We start from the raw sequence: 17429 nt of genomic DNA, 5'->3' as shown, positions 1-17429 counted from the left end.
CCAAAGAGCTGGGTTAGGGGTTGGGAGAAAGTTTCTCCCGGTGTCATTTCCTCACAGTAGGTACCATTATTAAAGTAACCCCAAAAGCATACATTTAGTGTTTGATAGCTCCGAATCCATGTGCCCGCCTTCCAGAGGAAGTTAATAAGCCATGAATTCCTCACCTTATTAATCCATAAAACAAACTGGATAACAGTCACGGTAGCCTTAGTTATAGGACCCATGTTTAGATAAGGGCCTGCAAATGGGAGAAATACAGCCACCACCACATGCCACACGAACCGGGATAAGCTAGCCCACATGATGCCACTTAACAAGGAATCTATATCCAACGCACAAGAACCGTTATTCCTTTTATCTCTCGATGCCCTCGGGCCCCACGTTGGGCGCCAAAATCTGTCTTGGTTTGAAAAGACAGGTGTCTGTGGAGGAAGGCAGGAGCCTCCCTTGAAATGGAGAGTGCAACCCCCTTCCCTCCAAACTATTATAATTTTGAAATTAACGGGCCTTCAGGCAAAGATATGGGGAATAGGAATAACAGTTCTTTACTAATATATATATATATATATATATATATAACACAAGGCAGGGAAAAACAAACAACCCACTGGTTTACACTGACAGAGTCAGGAATACAACCTGACACCCTGTTAGGGTGGCAGTAGCAGTCCGATAAGATGCTGGCTGCAGTCCTCCTGAAGTGATGGGTGTAGTTCTGTGGAAGCAGCAATCAGGTAAAAGAGTCTGGTCTTCCTCCGAAGGTCCAGTGGTCGGCAGGTAGCTCTTGTCCTCTGGAACTCCAGTGGGGGGAAAAGCTCCTCTGGGAATCCAGTGGAAGAAAGGCGGCTAGGGTGTTCAAAATCTCCGTTTTTATTTGGCATGGACTGCTTGGCTCCTTCCCCCCCCCTCCCCGGGCGGAGCATCTCACAATGGGATGGGGAGTCGTGAGGCAGTTCCTTGATGGGCCATTAACAGGAGATAGCCCAGGAGCGAGTTACCGATGGGTCAGGCGATAAGGCATTGTTGTGCCCAGTAACAGGAGATAGTCCGGGGGGGGGGGGGAGGCAGGGAGCACCGCCCCACCTGGTCTCAACAGCTCCTGAAGATGGTAATAGAATATATTTTTTTCTTTTGGCACATTTTACACTGTAACCCAGGACATAATCCACCCCTTATTCTATTACCATCTGCACCATACCCAACCCGATGCCCCCTTACAGATACATATATACATATATACACAATGAAACCTTACACAGAGTTCTCACTTAAAATTAGGTCTCCTTGTGGTACACAACGGGTTTCCCCATTTTTCTGCATTACCCACCAAGTGTAACCAGGTCCTTGAGCAAAAACAACCCCACGGAGGGGTGTGCCTTTGCCTGATGTGGGATTAATCCAAACAGTCTTTCCTAACATACCTCTCGTGTGTACCACAGGGACTTTATCTCCGTCCACTGTGTGCAAGGGTCCAGACTGGGCGGGACCAGCTCGATTGATGGACCCTCGGGTATTGACCATCCAGGTGGCCTTTGCTAAGTTCAGTTCCCAATTTTTGAAAGTCCCCCCTCCAAGTGCTTTTAGGGTAGTCTTAAGTAGCCCATTGCACCGTTCAACTTTCCCGGCAGCTGGTGCATGATAAGGGATATGATATATCCATTCGATTCCATGTTCTCTGGCCCAAGTGCTTATGAGGCTGTTCTTGAAATGTGTCCCGTTGTCTGACTCGATTCTCTCAGGGGTGCCATGTCTCCAAAGAACTTGCTTTTCCAGGCCCAAGATGGTGTTCTGGGCAGTAGCATGAGGCACAGGGTAGGTCTCCAGCCACCCAGTGGTTGCTTCCACCATGGTCAGCACGTAGCGCTTGCCTTGACGGGTTTGGGGAAGAGTGATGTAGTCAATTTGCCAGGCTTCCCCATACCTGTACTTTGACCATCGTCCACCGTACCACAGAGGCTTTACCCGCTTGGCCTGCTTGATCGCAGCGCAGGTCTCACAGTCTTGGATAACCTGGGAGATACTGTTCATGGTTAGATCCACCCCTCGGTCCCGTGCCCATTTATAAGTGGCCTCTCTGCCTTGATGGCCTGAGGCATCATGGGCCCATCGAGCTAAGAACAACTCTCCTTTATGTTGCCAATCTAAGTCTATCTGGGACACCTCTATTTTTGCAGCCTGATCTACCTGTTCATTGTTACGATGTTCTTCATTAGCCCGACTCCTGGGGACATGAGCATCTACATGACGGACCCTCACAGGTAGCTTCTTTACCCGAGTGGCAATATCTTTCCACTCATCAGCAGCCCAAATTGGTTTTCCCCTACGCTGCCAGTTGGCCTTATTCCACCTTTCCAGCCAGCCCCACAGAGCATTGGCTACCATCCACGAATCAGTATAAAGGTAGAGCTTTGGCCACTTCTCTCTTTCAGCAATGTCCAGGGCTAGTTGAACGGCTTTGAGTTCAGCAAGTTGACTTGATCCACCTTCTCCTTCAGTAGCTTGTGCGACCTGTCGTGTGGGGCTCCATACGGCTGCTTTCCACTTCCGGTTCATCCCTACGATGCGACAGGAACCGTCAGTGAAAAGAGCATATCGTGTTTCCTCTGCTGGTAGTTGGTTGTACGGTGGAGCTTCTTCAGCCCGCGTCACTTGTTCCTGCTCCTCTTCGTCAGTGAGGCCAAAGTCTTCACCTTCCGGCCAGTTCGTAATTATCTCCAAAATCCCAGGGCGATTTGGGTTTCCAATACGGGCGCGTTGTGTGATGAGGGCAATCCATTTGCTCCATGTGGCGTCAGTGGCGTGGTGGGTGGAAGGAACCTTTCCTTTAAACATCCACCCCAGCACCGGTAGTCGGGGTGCCAGGAGGAGTTGTGCTTCGGTGCCAATCACTTCCGAGGCGGCTTGGACTCCTTCATAGGCTGCTAGGATTTCCTTCTCTGTGAGAGTGTAGTTGGCCTCAGACCCTCTATAACTTCGACTCCAGAATCCCAGTGGTCGGCCACGAGTCTCTCCAGGCACCTTCTGCCAAAGGCTCCAGGACAAACCATTGTTCCCGGCCGCAGAGTAGAGCACGTTCCTCACCTCTGGTCCCGTCCTGACTGGGCCAAGGGCTAGCGCATGAGCGATCTCCAGCTTGATTTGGGCAAAAGCTTGTTGCTGTTCAGGGCCCCAGTGGAAATTGTTCTTCTTGCGGGTAACCAGGTACAGAGGGCTCACAATCTGGCTGTACTCAGGAATGTGCATTCTCCAAAAACCTATGGCGCCTAGGAAAGCCTGTGTTTCCTTCTTGCTGGTTGGTGGAGACATCGCAGTGATCTTATTGATGACCTCGGTGGGGATCTGACGCCGTCCGTCTTGCCACTTTACCCCCAGGAACTGGATCTCTCGGTCAGGTCCCTTGACTTTGCTCTTCTTGATGGCAAAACCAGCTTCCAGGAGAATCTGGATGATCTTCTCTCCTTTCCCAAATACTTCCTTTGCTGTGTTCCCACACACAATGATGTCATCGATGTACTGCAGATGTTCCGGAGCTTCACCCTTTTCCAGTGCAGCCTGGATCAGTCCATGGCAGATGGTGGGACTGTGCTTCCACCCCTGGGGCAGTCGGTTCCAGGTGTACTGTACGCCCCTCCAGGTGAAGGCAAACTGAGGCCTACATTCTGCTGCCAGAGGAATGGAGAAAAAAGCATTTGCAATGTCAATAGTGGCATACCACTTTGCTGCCTTGGACTCCAGCTCGTACTGGAGTTCCAGCATGTCCGGCACGGCAGCGCTCAATGGTGGAGTCACTTCATTCAAGCCACGATAGTCCACAGTCAATCTCCATTCTCCGTCAGACTTGCGCACAGGCCAAATGGGGCTGTTGAAGGGTGAGTGGGTCTTGCTGACCACCCCTTGACTCTCCAGCTCGCGGATCATTTTGTGGATGGGGATCACGGCATCTCGATTCGTCCGATACTGCCGGCGGTGCACTGTCGAGGTGGCAATTGGCACTTGTTGCTCTTCCACCTTCAAGAGTCCTACTGCAGATGGGTTTTCTGATAGTCCGGGCAAGGTGTTCAATTGCCTAATGCTCTCTGCCTCCACAGCAGCTATCCCAAATGCCCACCTGAGACCTTTTGGGTCCTTGTAATAGCCGTTCCGGAGGAAGTCTATGCCCAGAATGCACGGGGCCTCTGGGCCAGTCACAATCGGATGTTTCTGCCACTCCTTCCCAGTAAGGCTCACCTCGGCTTCCAACAGAGTCAATTGCTGCGATCCCCCCGTTACCCCGGCAATGGAAACAGGTTCTGCCCCCACATGTCCCGATGGCATTAGGGTACACTGCGCACCAGTATCAACTAACGCTTTGTATTTTTGTGGCTCTGACGTGCCAGGCCATCGGATCCACACCGTCCAAAATATCCGGTTTTCCCGTGCCTCTCCCTGGCTAGAGGCAGGGCCCCTCTAGCACTGGTTACCATTCCCTTCCTGGACATACATACTAGAGGTTCCTTCAAGGGGATCTGTCAGATCATCCTCCCTTCTGTAATATCTGGCAGCTCGGTCCTGGGAGGTTGAGGCTACCTTCACTTTAGTGTTACTCCCCCGGTTAGTGTTTCCCTCCTTGAGTTGACGCACCCGTGCTGCCAGGACAGAAGTGGGTTTCCCATCCCACCTTCCCATGTCTTCCCCATGGTCGCGCAGGAAGTACCATAGCTCAGCTCGTGGGGTGTACCCTCTCCCTCTAGCTGGGGGACGTTGGGCTCCGACTTTGGGGCCTGTGACTTGTACCGGTGCCAAATGGGAACTGCTCCTCCTCACCTCCTCCTTTATTTCCCTCATCTCCTCTTGTAGGCTCTTAATCACAGCAGAAACGTTAGCCTGCATTGGGCCATTGATCATGCTTTCAAAATTTCTAAGCTTGCTCGTGACAGAACCCACTGTCTCTCGGTCGTTATCTGCATTAATCATTGCAATGAAGGTGGAGTATTCAGATGGCCCTAGATTTGCCAGATTCCACAACATTTGCCCTGTGCACCTGACTTTGTCAGGGTCATTACCATGCTGTCCATCCCTCCCAAAGAGTACCTCCAATACTGCCACTTCTCTCAGCTGCTGGATCCCTTCCTCAAGGGTCTTCCAGCGCATTCTATGATGGTGCTCCTGCATTCTCTCTCTGTGGACAAACCTCTCTCTCACACTCATTAAAAGCCGCTCCCAGAGGGAAAGGGTCCCCGGCTCCCTTACAAATACCAGATTGACACCTGAGTCCTGAGTCAAGGGTCCCAAATTCCTTGCCTCACTGCCATCCAGTTGCACACCCGTACCCATAAGATCCCAGACCCGAAGTAACCAGGTTGTAAAAGCCTCACGCCCCCGCCGTACGATGTCTTTGTGCAGATTACGGAGACTGTCATACGTCAGGGACTCGGTGATTATCTCAACCACTGGCTCGCCTGCAGGTTCTGAGGGCCCTCCTTTCTTAACTGAGTGGTCTGATTTCATCTTAGATTTCCTCGTTTCCACAGGGGCGACTGCTGCTGGCTCTGACTGCCCTTGCGTTTCAGCTGGAACCTGGACGGTTGTAACGTCTGTGGGTTCTACTGCTGCACCATTAGACTCTCCCTCTTCAAGGCAGGAGGAGGGATTCCCAGCAGCTGAGAGAATGCACTCCTTCAGCATCTGGCCCATCTCACGTATCTCCTTCACCCAATCCGAGTGGTTCATTTCTGATGTGAGCTGTGAGGCAGGGTCAGATTCTGGAGCAGCATTCCTAGTCAGGGTAGTTATCCAAGCCAATCTCCCCTGATCTCTGAATACTGAATAAAACAGGATTATCAGCAACACCAGCCACTGTATGATATCATTAGCACTTAGGAAAGCTCTGAATCCTTCGAAAACTGGTGGAGTAGACCCAAAGAGCTGGGTTAGGGGTTGGGAGAAAGTTTCTCCCGGTGTCATTTCCTCACAGTAGGTACCATTATTAAAGTAACCCCAAAAGCATACATTTAGTGTTTGATAGCTCCGAATCCATGTGCCCGCCTTCCAGAGGAAGTTAATAAGCCATGAATTCCTCACCTTATTAATCCATAAAACAAACTGGATAACAGTCACGGTAGCCTTAGTTATAGGACCCATGTTTAGATAAGGGCCTGCAAATGGGAGAAATACAGCCACCACCACATGCCACACGAACCGGGATAAGCTAGCCCACATGATGCCACTTAACAAGGAATCTATATCCAACGCACAAGAACCGTTATTCCTTTTATCTCTCGATGCCCTCGGGCCCCACGTTGGGCGCCAAAATCTGTCTTGGTTTGAAAAGACAGGTGTCTGTGGAGGAAGGCAGGAGCCTCCCTTGAAATGGAGAGTGCAACCCCCTTCCCTCCAAACTATTATAATTTTGAAATTAACGGGCCTTCAGGCAAAGATATGGGGAATAGGAATAACAGTTCTTTACTAATATATATATATATATATATATATATAACACAAGGCAGGGAAAAACAAACAACCCACTGGTTTACACTGACAGAGTCAGGAATACAACCTGACACCCTGTTAGGGTGGCAGTAGCAGTCCGATAAGATGCTGGCTGCAGTCCTCCTGAAGTGATGGGTGTAGTTCTGTGGAAGCAGCAATCAGGTAAAAGAGTCTGGTCTTCCTCCGAAGGTCCAGTGGTCGGCAGGTAGCTCTTGTCCTCTGGAACTCCAGTGGGGGGAAAAGCTCCTCTGGGAATCCAGTGGAAGAAAGGCGGCTAGGGTGTTCAAAATCTCCGTTTTTATTTGGCATGGACTGCTTGGCTCCTTCCCCCCCCCTCCCCGGGCGGAGCATCTCACAATGGGATGGGGAGTCGTGAGGCAGTTCCTTGATGGGCCATTAACAGGAGATAGCCCAGGAGCGAGTTACCGATGGGTCAGGCGATAAGGCATTGTTGTGCCCAGTAACAGGAGATAGTCCGGGGGGGGGGGGGGGGAGGCAGGGAGCACCGCCCCACCTGGTCTCAACAGCTCCTGAAGATGGTAATAGAATATATTTTTTTCTTTTGGCACATTTTACACTGTAACCCAGGACAGAGATCAAATGAGAAAATATTCAGGAATGAATCCTGAAGACCCTGTAGCCCAGGGACTTCTGAAAGTCCATTTTGTTACCAAAGCATGGCCAGATATTCAGCGGAAAATACAGAAATTACATCTCTGGAGTGAGAGACCCTTGGAGGACTTGTTGAGGGAAGCCCAGAAAGTATATGTAAAAAGGGAGGAAGATAAGCAGAAACAGAAGGCAAAGATGATGGCTTTCACAGTTGATCAGGTAGTGAAATAGAGAACGGGGCCAATAACACAGCAAGAAAGGGGAATGTGGATGAGAGGTGGAGGAAGAGGTGCAAGAAAAGCCAGGAGGGGGAGTGTTGAACAGGGTAGAGGGCAACCCTGACAAACAGTACAGGTTGTTTCTTCCCCAGCAGGGTGTTATCAGTGTGGGAAGGTAGGACATTTTAAGAGGGAATGCCCTGAGTTGAAGAGAGAGGAAAGGGTGGTGTCCTTAATGACTTATGAGGGTATAGAATAGGTAGCTCAGGGGTTTCTTAATTTAAGGTCCCACCTGGAGCCCTTGATAAATTTAATAGTGGGACCCAGGCAAGAAGAGGCTGTCTTCTTGGTTGACACTGGAGCTGCGAGGACCTCATTGAACTTTATACCCTGAGGGGCAAAATTGTCAAATCAACCAATAAGAGTCTCGGGAGTTAAAGGGGAGAGGTTTCCTGTTCCAGTGTTTGAACTAATGCTATTAAAATTAGGAGAAGAAATAGTACAAGGACAAGTATTGTGTATTCCTGAAGTTGGAAGTAGTTTGCTTGGAAGGGATTTAATTACACAGTTGGGGTTGGAGATCAGAACTGATGATGAATAAATTGTAATCTCTACGAATTTATTAACAGAAAAAGACAAGAAACTAATAAATCTGATAGTATAGATGAAATAAGTTAATCGAGGAGGATTGAATACAACCCTTTTAAAGACTAAATTCAATCAAAATTATGAAATAGTAAATCAAAAGCAATACCCTATACCTTTAGAAGGACGAAAAGGTCTCCAAACAATAATAGAAGCTCTCATCAAGGATGAACTGTTAGAACCTTGTATGTCCCCTTTTAACCCTCCAAAAAAGGCAGATGGGTCTTAACATTTACTTCAAGACCTGAGAAAAATAAATGAAATAGTCCAAGTACAACATTCAGTTGTTCCTAACCCTTATACCTTAATCAGTAAAATACCTCATGAGCATAAGTGGTTTAGTGTAATAGCTGGGCATGTCCATTAGACCAGGACAGTAGAGATATATTTGCCTTTGAGTGGGAAGATCCACATACGGGACGAAAGCAACAGCTCCAACGGACGATGTTGCCACAAGGATTTACAGAATTTCTAAATTTATTTGGACAAGTTTTGGAACATACTTGAACAATTCAAGCCTCCCCCTGAGGTTACTTTACTTCAGTATGTTGACCTTTTGATTTCAAGGAAAGAAAACAATGTGGTAAGGGAAGCCACGGATTCTTTGTTGAACTTTTTAGGAGAGCAAGGACTCAGAATATCAAAAACCAAATTACAATATGTAGAAAAGGAAGTCAGGTATTTGAGATATTTGATTAGTGAAGGCAAACGTAGAATTAATCCAGAAAGAATAAAGGGAATTGTGGAATTGTCCCTCCAGTGAACAAAAAAGGAATTGAGGAAATTTTTAGGATTAACTGGCTATTGTCGTTTGTGGATAGATTCTTATGAATAGAGAACAAAAGCATTACTTTCAAAATTGCTAAATGAAGAGCCAAACATTTTGACCTGGACAGAAGAAGAAAAAAAAAAAAACTAGTACAGGAATTAAAACAAAGTTTAATCACTGCCTCTGTGTTAGCACTGTCATCCTTAGATAAGCCATTTAATTTGTTTGTCACAGTAGATAAGGGAGCCGCCTTAGGAGTTTTAACTCAAGAGTGGGGGGACAAATGATAACCAATAACATATTTGTCCAAACTTTTGGACCCAGTATCAAGGGGGTAGCCAGAATGTGTACAGACAGTAGCTGCCACTGCCCTCTTGGTAGAAGAAAGCAGAAAACTGACATTCAGGGGAGTATTAATAGTAAGTACACCCCACCAAGTGAAAACTATTTTGACCCAGAACACTGGAAGATGGCTAACCGATTCTAGAATATTGAAATATGAGGCAATGTTAATCGAAAAAGATAATTTAATTTTGACTACCAGCTCATGACTTAATCCAGCCTTCTTCTTGTAGAAGGGAGAAAAGAAGTATAAGGACCTTGAACACAATTGTTTGAATATGATAGAGCACCAAATTAAAGTATGGCCTGATTTGAAGGAAATAGCTTTACATGCAGGTCTTCACCTATTTATTGACAGTTCCTGAAGAGTAATTCAAGGCAAAAGGCACAATAGCTATGCAATTATTGAAGGAACAAGTCAGAAGATAAAAGCAGCAGGGCAACTACCAAACACCTGATCAGCACAGATGTGTGAATTATATGCTTTAAACAGAGCCTTAGAATTGTTAGAAGGGAAAGAAGGAACAATTTATACTGATACAAGATACACCTTTGGAGTGGTACAAACCTTCAGAAAGATGTGGGAAGAAAGGGTCTTAATCAATAGCAAGGGGAGGGAATTAATACGTGAGGAATTAATTAGGAAAATATTAAAGAATTTGTCACTTCCAAATGAGATTGTGGTAGTCCATGTGAATGGACGTCAAAAAGGGAATTCTTTTAGGGCCAGGGGAAACAGACTAGCTGATGAAGCAGCCAGAGGCAGTGTTAGGCCATGAGATTGTGAGTATGTATACCCTAGCCCCACAGGTCACCAAAGGCAGCTCCTGTATTTATAGAAAAAGAGGAAGAAACATTAAGAGAATCAGGAGCCATAGAAGCAGAAGGAAAATGGATTATCTTGGGTGGAAGACAGATGTAAAATAAACAAGTTATGCGGGAAATAACAGCTATTTTACATCAAGGAAGTCGTTGGGCATCACAAGCAATGTGTGATTTGGTTTTAAGAAAGAATGGGTGTATGGGAATTTATATGGTGACTAAACAAATTTGTGAACAACGTGTGATTTGTAAGAAGATAAACAAAGGAGTTCTGAGGAAACAGCCCCCAGGAGGAAGAGAACTGGGTCTCAGACCCTTTCAAAGTATACATATACACTAGTGGGCAGGCTAAAATATCTTTTAGTTCTAGTGGCTCATCTTAATGGATGGGTAGAAGCTTACCCCATGGCAATGGCTACTGCAACTGGAGTAGCCAAAGTGGTTTTAGAACAAATCATTCCTAGATATAGAATGGTAGAAAACATAGATTCTGATGAAGGTAACAATTTCACCTCCAAGGTACTCCAAGGAATTATGGAAAGCTTAGAGATATCCTGGGATTTCCATACTGCTTGGCACCCACCTTCCTCAGGTAAAGTCGAGAAGATGAACCAGATGATTAAAAAGCAACTATCAAAGTTAGTCTTAGAAACTAAGCTACCTTGGACTAAGTGTCTACCCATAGCTTTACTGAGAATTCGAACCTCTCCTAGAAAAGATACCAGCATATCACCTTATGAAATGTTATTTGGGTTGCCTTATATGGGTAAAAAAGGTGACTTTTTATAGATCAGCAGCCCAGAAAAGTGATCCAGGTCGTTGCCAGGGTGATGAGCACTCACCTCAGAGCTAAAACCAGTGCTCGTGCAAGGAAAACCTGGGGGACATCTGATGCATCCACCCAGATGGATCTGGTAAGGAAGAAGATTTCAGTTCAGGTGGCAAGCTGTGGTGAGTGCCCACACCCTTCCCCTGGTGGAAAGGTAAGTACCTGCACAGAGTGTGCACAGGTTGAGATTCTTTCACATCAGCTGGTGGAGCTGCAGGAAACAGTCAGAAGGCTGTGGCGTATTAGAGGAGCTGAGGCAGAGATAGATAAGCTGTTTCATGACTATTTTCCTGTAGTGGACACCACTGAGAATAATAAGGCACCTTGGACCCTGGTGACCCATAAAAGCAGAACTCCGTTTCAGTCTCTACCCTCCAGTATCACAACAAAAAACAAATATGAAGCTTTAACATATAGACACCCATGAGCAAGGCCTACACAGAGAACTTGTACCAGCAACACGCAGTGGGTACCAGTAGAAGAAATGACGAGTGCTCGTAGTGGGTGGCTCTGTTAAAAGACACTGAAGGACCCATCTTCCCACCTGACAAAGAGTCACGGGAGGTATGCTGCCTTCCAGGAGCTAAGATCTGAGATGTAGCTGAGAAGGTACCGCAGCTTGTCAAGAGCATGGACTACTACCCACTGTTACTCCTTCATGTGGGCATGAATGATATAACAAGTCACAACCTGTGTAGAATCAAAGAACACTACAAAGTTCTGGGGTCAACAGTGAAAAATTTGGGTGCCCAAGTTATATTTTCCTCCATTTTACCAGTTAGGGGAAAAAAGGCAGCCACAAATCAATGGATAATGCATATCAACTCTTGGTTACGTGGCTGATGCCATCATGAGGGTTTTGGTTTTTATGACAATGGGGCATCCTTCAACATTAACCTATTAGGGAGGAATGGAATTCACTTGTCCTGCAAAAGCAAGGGTATCTTTAGTAAAAGGCTGGCCAACTTGATAAGTAGGGCTTTAAACTGATTGTGTCCGGGAATGGCAATGCCCATGCCATTGCATTAGACTGGGGAATAGACCAGGCCAAGCGGAGCAGTAGCAAGTGTCTCTTAGTTGCCTCTCCAGAAGAAAATCAGAAGGCAAACTGCCTCAAGGGCATGTATAGCTATGGTACAGCCTCTTCCACTCTCTAGGGAAACCTGCATGCTCAATTACCTCCCTAAAATGCTTGTACACCAACACACACAGCATGGGGAAAAAACAGGAAGAGTTAGAGATCTCAGCGCTGTTGCAGGGTCACGATCTCGTAGCAATAACGGAGACATAGTGGGATAGCTCACATGACCAGAATACTGTCATTGATGGCTATGTGCTTTTTAGGAAAGACGGACCAACCAGACAAGGTGGAGGAGTTGCCCTTTATGTGAAAAAGGATCTGGAATGTATCGAGCTTTGCCTAGGGGAGGAGGAGGAACAAGTCAAGAGCTTATGGATGAGACTTAAAGGGAAAGCTAACATGGGTGACCCTATTGTGGGTGTTTACTACAGGCCACCTGACCAGGAGGAGGAAGTCGATGAGGCCTTCTACAGCCAGCTGAAAGTAGCCTCACAATCACAGGCTCTGGTTCTCATGGAGGACTTCAACTACCCTGATATTTGCTGGAAAACAACACAGCCAAGCACCCACAGTCCAAGAGGTTCCTATAGAGCATTGATGATAACTTTTTCACACAGGTGGTGGAGGAACCAATGAAGAGAGGGGTGCTGCTCAACCTTGTACTGACAAATAAAGAAGACCTGGCTGAAGATGTGAAGGTTGGGGGCAGCCTTGGCTGTAGTGACCACAAGATGGTGGAGTTCAGTGCCCTGTGTGGAAGAAGCAGGATTGCGGCTCTGGACTTAAAGAGAGCCGGCTTCAGCCTCCTGAAAAACCTACTGGGAGGAATCCCATGGGCTAGGGTTCTAGAAGGTAGAGGGGCTCAAGAAAGCTGGTTGCTATTCAAGCTGCACTTCCTCCAAGCTCAAGATTGGTGCATTCCTATGAGGAAGAAGTCGAGCAAAGGAGGCAGGAGGCCTGCTTGGATAAGCAAGGAGCTTCTGGAAAAAATCAAAGGGAAGAAAGAAATTTACAATGGGTGGAAAAATGGGATAGTCACTTGGGAGGAATATAGAAACACTGCCAGAGAATGCAGAGATGTAACAAGGAAAGCTAAGGCCCACTTGGAAATAAATCTAGCCAAAGATGTAAAAAAAAAAAAACCAAGAAGGGTTTCTTCAAATACACTGGTAGTAAAAGAAAGATCAGGGAAAATGTGGGCCCATAGCTGAATGAGGAGGGTACTCTGGTGATGTAGGATATGGAGAAGGCAGAGTTATTGAATGTCCTCTTTGCCTCAGTCTTCAGTATAAAGCTGGCTCTCAGGAATCCTTGCCTCTGACAGCAGGGAAAGAAGTCAGAAGAAAGGATGAATACCCCTTGGTTGAGGAGGATTGGGTTAGGGATCTTTTAGGAAACTAGAAACCCACAGATCCATGGGCCCTCATGGGATGCACACACAAGAGTTGAGGGAGCTAGTGGATGCCATTGCAAAGCTGCTTTCCTTCATCTTTGAAAGGTTGTGGAGGACAGGAGAGGTGCCCAAGGACTGAAGGATAGCCAATGTAACTCTAATCTTCAAGAAGGGCAAGAAGGAGGACCCGGGAAACTACTGGCCAGTCAGCCTCACCTCCATTCCTGGGAAGGTGATGGAACAGCTCATTCTGGTTGTTATGTCCAAATACATGGAGGAAAAGAAGATTATCAGGTGTAGTCAGCATGGATTCACTAAGCCAAAATTGTGCTTGACCAATCTGACAGCCTTCTATGATAAAATGACTGGCTGAGTGGATGAGGGGAGGGTTGTGGATGTGGTCTACCTTGACATTAGTAAGGCCTTTGACACTGTCTCCCATCAAATCCTCATAGGTATGCTTAGGAAGTGTGGGTTAGATGAGTGGACAGTGAGATGGGTTGAGAACTGGCTGAAGGACAGAGCTCAGAGGATTGTGACCAGTGGTGCTTAGTCCAGTCAGAGGCCTGTAACTAGTGACATTCCCCAGGGGTCAGTATTAGGGCCTGTCTTATTCAATATGTTCATCAATGACCTAGATGAAAAGACAGAGTGTATCCTCAGCAAATTTGCTGATGATACGAAGCTGGGGGGCGTGGCAGATACAGCGGAAGGCTGTGCTGCCATTCGGCAAGATCTGGACAGGCTGGAGAGCTGAGCAGAGAGGAACCAAATGAAGTTTAACTGGGGCAAGTGTAGGGTCCTGCACCTGGTGAGGAATAACGCCATACACCAGTACAGGTTGGGGGTCAACCTGCTTGAGAGTAGCTCTCCAGAGAGGGATCTGGGAGTTTTGGTGGATAATGTGATGACCATGAGCCACCATTGTGCCCTCATGGCCAAGAAGGCCAATGACATCCTGGATTGCATTAAGAAGAGTGTGGCCTGCAGGTCAAAGGAAGTTATCTTCCCCGTCTACTCTGCCCTCGTAAGGCCACACCTGGAGTACTGTGTCCAGTTCTGGGCCCCCCAATTCAAGAGAGACAGGGAGCTACTGGAGAGAGTCCAGTGGAGGGCTGCTAAGATGATTAGGGGGCTGGACCATCTCTCTTATAAGGAAAGACTGAGAGACCTGGGGCTCTTTAGCCTGGAGAAGAGAAGACTGAGAGGGGCCAACACTCATAAATATCTAAAGAGCATGTGTCAAAGGATGGGACCAGGCTCTTCTCAGTGGTGCCCAGCGACAGGACAAGGGGCAATGGGCACCAGCAGGAACACAGGAAGTTCTGCTTGAATATGAGGAGGAACTTCTTTACTCTGAGAGTGGCAGAGCGCTGGAACAGGCTGCCCAGAGAGGTTGTGGAGTCTCCTTCCCTGGAGGCATTCAAAACCTATCTGGACGTGGTCCTGTGTGACCTGCTCTAGGCTAACCTGCTTTGGCAGGGGAGTTGCACTAGATGATCTCCAGAGGACCCTTCCAACTCCTACCGTTCTGTGATTCTGTGACTTTCTCCTGTTTGAAACCAAAGGACTTTTCCTCAACAATTATATACTGGGGTTGTCTTCTTCTTTGTTTTTTTATCAGGAATAAAGGGCTTTTGGCCCAAACACCACCTCTTGAGTTTGCAGTCCACATCATCCAGCCTAGAGAGTGGGTTTTGATCAAGTCCTGAAAAGAGACCAAACTACAACCTGAATGGGAGGGCCCATTCCAGGTATTACTGGCCACAGAGACATCAGTAAGAAAGGCTGAGAAAGGCTGCACTCATCATACCAAACTCAAGGGATGGGTGGACCCTCCACTCAGGGGTGAACAATGGCAACCAAAACCCCCTTGTGCCTTAAATTAAGGAAACAGTAAGTATATAACAGAAAAAAAAAAAAAAAGAAGAAAAAAAAAAAAAAAGAGAAAAAAAAAAAGAGAACAATTTTAGATGTTGTTAATGAGGCAGTGGTAGCAGAGATTTTGTTTGTGATTTTCATCAGATTAACATGTGTTTGTTGTTTAGAAAAACATACATTCTGGGGACATGAGAGAAGAAAAAAGAGCTATTTGGCGAAAATGATGGAGATCTTCATAATAGTGTGTTGTAGTCTATTAGGAATTCAGGGGATAGATTTGAAATCTGAGGATGAATGGAAGGGGGTGACAGGACATACAGTTAAGCTATGGATAAATGTGACTGAGGGGAGAGTTCCACAAATGATAAAATTTGACTCTTTTCAAGCACTAAAGTGTGGAGATTTAGACAATATGACAAAATTTAGTGGCCAGGATAAGTATTTGTGCCTGGAAAATCATGGGTGAGTAGATATGGGGCTGCCCTGTGAGGGGTGGAGCAATGTTTGGTTTACAACTGTTTTTAATGGATGGATTGCCCTCTATGCTATAGGGAAAACCCTGAAAGTTAAGCTTAATATGTTCAAAGGATCTGCAGAGCCCAATCGTCAAAATTTTGAATGTAATCCCATAATGCTTATCATTAAAGAAGCTGATGAGGAAGTTAACAGAACTTACGGATTTGAAGCAAATATAAGCGGAACAGATCCTGTTGCCAGGCTTAGAATAGTAGTGTGGAAACAAATGACTAGTCAAAGTAAAAAGACAGGACATACCACTATGATGCCCAAAATGGAACAATGGAGCCCACCAAATGATCCAAAGATAGTAATGGTGACTGAAGTAAAGGACCTAGCACAGACATTTGAACTTGAAACAGGATATGGAGATAGATACAAATGCCTGTGTTGAATGGATTAAATACACAGTACAAAGCCTGAATTAGAGCAATTGCTATGCATGTGCCTCAGGGAGATCTACTGTACAAGTGGCCCTCTTTCCATCAGGACGGAGTAAAGATCCACAAGGAATGAAATGCATAATTGCCTTATACCAAGAAAGGACTGCATGGGGAAATGAGGCCTGTAGGTCTCTCTCATTGTTATTTCCTGCTTTATGAAGCAAAGATGTCAGAGCACCTCCTGCTTTCTCTGCAGTAGTCAGTAACCATACAACTTGTCTCACAACAGGGCGTAAATTCTACGAGGTATCTTGGAGAAATACAGAAATGTGTACTGAGTCATTGAATCTGACTGAGGACAAAGCAGGAAACTACTCAGCTATGAGTATCCCCAGGGCAGATCTGTGGTGGTATTGTGGAGAAAAAGTCCTAAGGTCTGTGCTCCCTCAAAAATGGAAAGGCACATGTGCCCTTGTTCAATTAGCTAGCCCATTCACCCTGGCATTTGAGAAAGAATCAGATACCTTAGGAAAAAGAACAAAAAGGAGTCTGGGAGTAGTATCTGATGAAAGAATCTATATTGATTCAATTGGGGTTCCTAGTGGGGTCCCTGATGAATACAAAGCAAGAAATCAAGTAGCAGCAGATTTTGAATATTTTTTTTTTATTTTGGTGGGTGACAATAAAGAAGAATGTGGATTGGATAAATTATATATACTATAATCAAAAATTATTTCTAAATTATACAAGGGATGCAGTAAAGGAATTGCAGAGCAACTAGATGCCACCAGCAGAATGGCATGGGAAACCAGAATAGCTTTAGATATGATACTAGCAGAAAAAGGGGGAGTTTGTGTAACATTAGGTGACAAATTTTGTACCTTTATCCCAAACAACACAGCACCAGATGGAACCATAACAAAGGCATTACAAGGTCTTGCAAGGATGGCAGAAGGGTTGGTTGAGAACTCAGGAACAGGTAGCTCTCTTACAGGATGGCCAGAACCGTGGTTTGGGAAATGGAAGGGAATAGTAGAATCCGTTTTTACATCTCTGATAGTAGTTGCAGGAGTATTAACAGCTGTCAGATGCTGTCTAATTCCATGTGTCAGGGGACTGGTACAATGATTAATAGAGACTTCATTGTCTAAACAAATGCCTTTTGAACCACCACCATATCAGGATAAAATGCTCCTTCTTGAAGAACAAGAAGAGAGGCAAGAAGAATTATCATCAGGAGTGTGAAATGATGTTGTCTAAACTGAAAGCCTCATATGGGATAACACCTTAAATACAGAAAAAAACCAACAGTCATAGAATAAAAGAAGAGGGGGGACTGTGGAAAACATCAATGTTGTTTTTGCAGTTTTTCAAAGCTGATGTGGCAGGAACAAAAAACAAAAAGACTCAGGATTAAAATCCGTGAGAACTGGCTTTGTAGTCAATGATTAGGATGAACTACTGAGTAGC

At 46.0% G+C, this 17429-nt stretch overlaps 1 protein-coding gene across 1 annotated transcript; it reads left to right on the top strand.

Annotated features, from left to right (window-relative positions):
• The first annotated feature begins 15532 nt into the window (after nt 1-15532).
• LOC104343024 (uncharacterized) lies at nt 15533-17204 on the top strand. Its single transcript, XM_009946788.2, is given in 4 exon segments — nt 15533-15949; nt 15951-16634; nt 16636-16714; nt 16717-17204. Coding segments are annotated over 4 exon segments (1668 nt in total).
• Nucleotides 17205-17429: the final 225 nt, after the last annotated feature.

Source organism: Leptosomus discolor, chromosome Z (genome assembly GCF_034619465.1).
Source record: "Leptosomus discolor isolate bLepDis1 chromosome Z, bLepDis1.hap2, whole genome shotgun sequence".
Lineage (NCBI taxonomy): Eukaryota > Metazoa > Chordata > Aves > Leptosomiformes > Leptosomidae > Leptosomus > Leptosomus discolor.
This window is presented reverse-complemented; position numbering and strand designations above follow the sequence as displayed.